General features: G+C 45.9%; 1 protein-coding gene across 1 annotated transcript; it reads right to left on the reverse strand.

Annotated features, from left to right (window-relative positions):
* LOC142165263 (uncharacterized) lies at window positions 1–5,351 on the reverse strand. The gene is made up of 7 exons (XM_075223856.1): window positions 5,007–5,351; window positions 4,635–4,889; window positions 3,985–4,586; window positions 2,851–3,093; window positions 2,569–2,790; window positions 1,339–2,339; window positions 1–194 (listed from the first exon to the last, which is right to left on the reverse strand). Exons 1-7 carry the CDS (start codon window positions 5,349–5,351, stop codon window positions 1–3), a joined length of 2,862 nt encoding a protein of 953 aa, XP_075079957.1.
* Between the last annotated feature and the right edge of the window lie 1,040 nt (window positions 5,352–6,391).

The raw sequence follows: 6,391 nt of genomic DNA on the forward strand, positions 1-6,391 counted from the left end.
TCAAATTTCTTCATACATTTCCTCTTGTTCCACGCGGAGGTCTGCCCGGTCAATTTGCAACTCATGAATGAAGTTCTTACCAGCCTTGGCATGAAAATCGTCCTCCGCTCGTTCCGATTCAAACCTGAACTCGTCATATGTCGGTTGTTGGGATGTGCCCGCCCCTCTCTTTTGCTTTTTACAGGCCATAATACCTGCAATGAGTCAGGAAAATTCATAACCATCAAATTCATCCTAATTAGTGTCCGTCAGATGGGTACTCAGACTTCGCCACCCGATGGCACCAAAACACCATCCCCATTGAGTTATTCTTGGCAGACTAGCCACACAAGCAAGGTAGGGAAGGTTACAATCTCCACAGAGGCCTCACAACAGAACTATGTACAACATTCGGCCTACACCACCCCATACTACTCATGCACATATTACCAAATAGTGACAACACCCCCAATCACCAAGTATAACACCCCCCTAATTAGGAGTGGGTATAACCCACCCCATAATATCACAAAAACTCCAATATTTCGACCCACATGGTGCATAATAACAACTACACCCCAAAAAAATGATTTCTAGGCTAAAACATCATAAACACCATGAAGGCCTACACACTATGACACCAAACAATTTCACAACAGTACCATACAACAATAAAAACCATGAAAGAAAGCAAAAATTGACAAAAGTTATACTAACCCTACCTAGGGTTAAACTAAATACAATTATGCTAAATTATACTAAGTTAGAAGATGAAATAGAGAGAGAGAAAGAGCAACTTACTTGTTTGGTTGAGGGAAAGTGGATGAAGAAGGTGGATAGTAGGGGAGGATGATAATGGAGTGATGTGAAGATGAAAAGAGAAGAGAGAAGATAGAGAGAAGTGGGAGAGAAATTAGAGAGAAGGGAGTGGGGGTGTTTTGCTGAATCTGGGCGAATTTGGGGGTTAGTGGTAGGTGGGGGTATTTTGGGTAAAAGGTGAAAAGAAAAAAAATTAAAACGAAAAAACTTACCTGGACCCCGTCTGCATCTGCCGCGATAGGACCGCGGTAGACCAAGTTCAGAAGGTCTCCCTGGCCGCGGTTTTACCGCGATGGCCTGGGTTCAAAGAAGGGTCAGTACCGCGGTTTGACCGCGGTCACGATGGAACCGCGGTCTGACCGCGTCTCTGATTCTGACGTTTTTTTTTTATGTTACACTTACAACAATTTCGCGGGTTGCCTCCCACGTAGCGCCTGATTTAACGTCGCTGTACGACGCAAGAAGAGTGCATTTAAGGCTCGCTCGACCTCTGTGGTTCAGTCAGATGCAGTTCAGCCCCTTCCTTAGGCTCGCTCATACCCACATACAACTTCAATCTATGACCATTGACTCTAAATGTACGAGAGTCATTCTCAGTGGCAACTTCAACCGCTCCTGACGGGAAAAATTCAACTACTTGAAATGGTCCAGACCATCGTGACTTCAGCTTACCTGGGAACAACCTCAGTCTTGAGTTGTATAGCAATACCATGTTCCCAGGTTTGAAGTTCTGCTCAACGATGTTCTGATCGTGTAGCCTCTTCATTCTCTCTTTGTACAGCCTTGTGCTCTCAAAAGCAAGATACCAGAACTCCTCAAGCTCATGCAGTTCTGTGACTCTTGACGTGCCCGCAGCTTCCATGTCTAAATTTAGTTGTTTCAGTACCCACCACGCTCTATGCTCAAGTTCTACAGGTAGGTGACAGGCCTTCCCAAACACTAACTTCTTTGGTGACATACCAATTGGTGTCTTGAAAGCTGTCCTGTAGGCCCAGAGTGCATCATCTAACTTCCTCACCCAATCAGTTCTCGTAGCGTTCACAGTTTTCGTTAACACACTCTTGATTTCCCTGTTGGATACCTCAACCTGTCCACTAGTCTGCGGGTGGTAAGGAGTAGCCACCTTGTGGCGCACATCGTATTTTGTAAGCAACTTCTCGAAGGCTCTATTGCAGAAGTGAGTGCCTCCGTCGCTGATAATCGCTCGTGGTGTCCCGAAGCGGGTGAATATGTTCTTCTTTAGAAACCCCACCACCACTTTCGCATCGTTGGTGGGCAATGCTACAGCTTCCACCCACTTGGACATATAGTCTACGGCAACAAGGATGTACTTATTACCATAAGAGCTGACGAAGGGACCCATGAAATCAATCCCCCAGACGTCGAACACTTCTATCTCCTGAATTGGGTTCATGGGCATCTCGTGGCGCCGGGAAATGTTCCCGGTGCGTTGACATTCATTACAACCCTTCACCCATGAGTGGGCATCTTTAAACACAGTCGGCCAGAAAAATCCGGCCTCTAGCACCTTTGCTGCTGTCCTGATCCCTCCAAAGTGTCCACCATAAGCCGATGCATGACAAGCCTGCAAAATAGAAGATTGTTCTTTCTCGGAGACGCATCTCCGGATCATGTTATCCAGGCATATTCTAAAGAGATAGGGCTCGTCCCAATAACAAGTGGCTTTCACGAAAAAATCGCTTCCTCTGGACCGATGAAAGGTCGTGAGGAACTATACCACTGGCCAGGTAATTGGCCAAGTCCGCATACCATGGCGCTTCCTGATGAGTGATGGCGAGTAGTTGCTCGTCTGGAAAAGTTTCCAGAATTTCCTCTACTTCAATTGCATTTTCAGCTCCCTCAAGTCGTGATAGGTGATCAGCGACCTGATTCTTAGTTCCTTTACGGTCACATATTTCAAGATCGAACTCTTGCAGCAGCAACACCCAACGAATCAGGTGTGGCTTAGAGTCTTTCTTTTCTATTACGTACCTGAGAGCAGCATGGTCAGTGTATACAATTACCTTTGATCCTATCAGCTAGGTCCGGAACTTGTCGAATGTGAACACCACAGCTAGCATCTCCTTTTCAGTCACCGTATAGTTCAATTGAGCTCCACTCAGCGTTCGACTGGCATAGTAGATTGGGTGCATCAATTTGTCCTTCCGCTGGCCCAGCACTGCCCCCACTGCGTAGTCACTAGCGTCACACATTAGTTCGAACGGTTGCTCCCAGTTGGGGGCAATAATGATGGGTGTTGTGACCAGCTTCTGCTTCAACTCCTCAAACGCTACCCTGCAATCATCAGAAAACACAAATGGGTGATCTTTCTCTAATAACTTACAGAGAGGGTTGGTGATTTTGGAAAAGTCTTTTATGAACCGTCGGTAGAAACCGGCATGTCCAAGAAAACTTCTGATTGCTTTGACCGAAGTTGGTGGAGGAAGCTTTGCTATTACATCAACCTTTGCTCGATCTACCGCTATTCCCTTGCTAGACACCCGGTGCCCCAAGACTATGCCTTCTTGTACCATGAAATGGCACTTCTCCCAGTTCAGCACCAGATTAGTCTCGATGCACCGTTTCAGCACACGCGTCAAATTCACCAGGCACTCATCAAATGAACTCCCCACCACTGAGAAGTCATCCATGAACACCTCCATTATATCCTCAACCATGTTAGTGAATATGGCCATCATGCACCGTTGGAATGTGGCGGGTGCATTGCATAGGCCAAAGGGCATCCTCCTGAAGGCATAAATGCCATAAGGGCATGTGAAGGAGGTCTTCTCTCGGTCCTCAGGTGCAATGGAGATCTGATTGTACCCTGAGTACCCATCCAGAAAACAAAAGTGTGACCTCCCTGCCAATCTATCCAGCATTTGATCATTGAAGGGAAGTGGGAAGTGGTCTTTCCGGGTGGCTAGATTCAACTTTCGATAATCCATGCAAATTCTCCAGCCTGTGATGGTTCTCGTTGAGATTAGTTCATTGTTGTCATTCTTCACAACCGTCATGCCACCCTTCTTAGGCACACATTGAACTGGGCTTACCCAGTTGCTGTCAGAGATTGGGAAAATAATTCCCGCATCTAACCACTTTATCACCTCCTTCTTCACCACTTCCTTCATATTTGGATTCAGCCTCCTCTGATGTTCCCTGGAAGGTTTGTGCCCTTCTTCCAACAGAATTTTATGCTTGCAGTAAGTGGGGCTGATCCCCTTGATGTCTACAATGGTCCACCCAATGGCAGATTTGCACTCCTTCAATACCTGTAGAAGCTGTTGGACCTGCACATCTAACAAACCAGATGAGATAATAATAGATAGAGTGGAGTCAGGTCCCAGAAATTCATACCTGAGGTGGGTTGGCAATGGCTTTAGTTCCAGCTTCGGTGGTTCTTCAATGGATGGCTTAGCTGGAGGAGTTTCTCTCTTTCCGAAGTGTAGGGGCTTAAACTCTAGTTCTTTATCCCAGAACCCTCTACCTTCCAATGCCAACACCCATTCTGCCAAGTACTCACCGTTCACTTCCTCCAAATTCATCAAACATGCAGCGAGGGGATCCTCAATCGTCAACACTTCATCATCAGACTGTACGATTACATCCACGGCATCAATAAGAGAGAAATTTGCGAACTCACTTGGGCGCCTCATAGATTTCTGCACATTGAATATAATCTCTTCGTCATTGAGCCTCATCTTAAGCTCCCCAGTCTCACAATCAATAAGAGCTCTCCCTGTGGCCAAGAAAGGTTTTCCTAAGATGATAGGAATTTCTTCATCCACCTTGCAATCCAATATTACAAAATCTGCAGGGAACACGAATTTCCCTACCTGAATAAGTACATCATCCAGGATCCCAAATGGACGCTTCACAGTCCTGTCAGCCAGTTGTAGCAACATAGAGGTGGGTTTAGCTCTCCCTATGCCCAACCTCTTGTAAATGACCAGGGGCATAAGATTAATGCTGGCCCCTAAATCACAGAGTGCTTTCGCAAAAGCAAAGTTTCCAATTGTACATGGAATAGTAAAACTCCCTGGATCAGAGAGCTTTTCAGCAACAGGTCTAGTTACCACTACACTGCACGTCTGAGTAAGTGTCACCGTAGCCAAGTCTTGGAAATCAAATTTCCGGGACATTAAGTCTTTCATCATTTTTGCGTATCCAGGCATCTCCTTTAAGGCTTAAATCAATGGAATATTTACCTGAATTTGCTTGAGCATCTCAAAGAACTTTTTGTACTGCTCCTCCTTTTGATGCTTGACTAACCTCTGTGGAAATGGTGGAGGAGGTCTTTTCTTCCCAATCACTTGGGACTTTTCTTTCTCAGCTACTATCTCCACTACCGGCTCTTTAACTGCTCCAGCAACTTTCTCGGTCTCTTGCTGAGTATTCTTTTCTTCCTGAGCAGGCTGGACTGTCATATCTGTCAACCTTGTGGATTCATCCAGCTCAATGGGTACTTGAATGAGTGTCTCAGCCTGTATATTGTCACGAGCTCTCTCTTGCTCTTCGTCGAGATCCCTGTCGTTACGGAGACTCACTGCCATCAGCTGCTTCGGGCCCTGATCTTTAGGATTGATTTGGGTATCTGCAGGTAGCGTCCCTTAAGGACGATTGTTCAGAGACATTGAAATTTGGCCCACTTGCACTTCAATATTTTTGATAGTTGCGTCATGTGCATCTATTCTCTCGTTTATCTTCGCAGTGGACCCAATAACCTGCTGCATCATTGCTTCCAGTCTAGCAAACCCATCGTCCTGTCTTCCACCATGCTGCTGCTGAGGAGGGTGGTACCTTTGCTGCTGATTGTTGTACCCCTGTGGTCTAGGATACGGTGCCATATTGTTGGGGGGTCTCATACCTCCCATGTTTCTGGCGTTATATTGTGGTTGAGGTGGTCTGTACTGCTGCTGAGTCTGATGACCCCAGTTCTGATTTCCCTGTCTCTGACCCTCATAGTTAGCAACATAGTTCATATCTTCAGGGTGCTGATGATGATGATCAAGCTCTGTATTCCAAGGATTACCAATTGGCTGACTAATGCAAGATGTGCACAGGCCCCCATTGGTAGTATCTACTATGTGTACTTGCTGCTTCTGCCCTGATTCCTCCACCTTTTTGGTGAGGATGCTCATTTGTGTCAGGAGAGTCGCCATATTTTCAGCCATAGTATTTGAAGGATCAAAAGGCACTGAGTGCACCACTGGAGTGATGGGTGCATTCCTGGATGTCCATCCCGAATTCTGTGCCATTTTATCTAGTAAACTCTGACCTTCACTCCATGTCTTGCTCAGGAATGCCCCACTAGCTGAGGCATCCACAATATTCTTCAACCCATCTGACAGTCCCATATAAAATCGTTATCCCAACATCTGTTCTGGAATACCATGATGTGGACACATAACCAACATTCCTTTGAACCTGCCCCATGTTTCATGCAGTGTCTCCATCGGTTTCTGCTTGAAGCTCACGATTTCATCAATTTGTTGGGCAATTTTGTTGGGTGGATGAAACTTGTTATGAAACTGCTTGAATAACTCATCCCACGTTGCTATAGAATTTATGGGGAGTGAGTTTAGCCAAACCT

Source organism: Nicotiana tabacum, chromosome 10, assembly GCF_000715075.1.
Source record: "Nicotiana tabacum cultivar K326 chromosome 10, ASM71507v2, whole genome shotgun sequence".
Lineage (NCBI taxonomy): Eukaryota > Viridiplantae > Streptophyta > Magnoliopsida > Solanales > Solanaceae > Nicotiana > Nicotiana tabacum.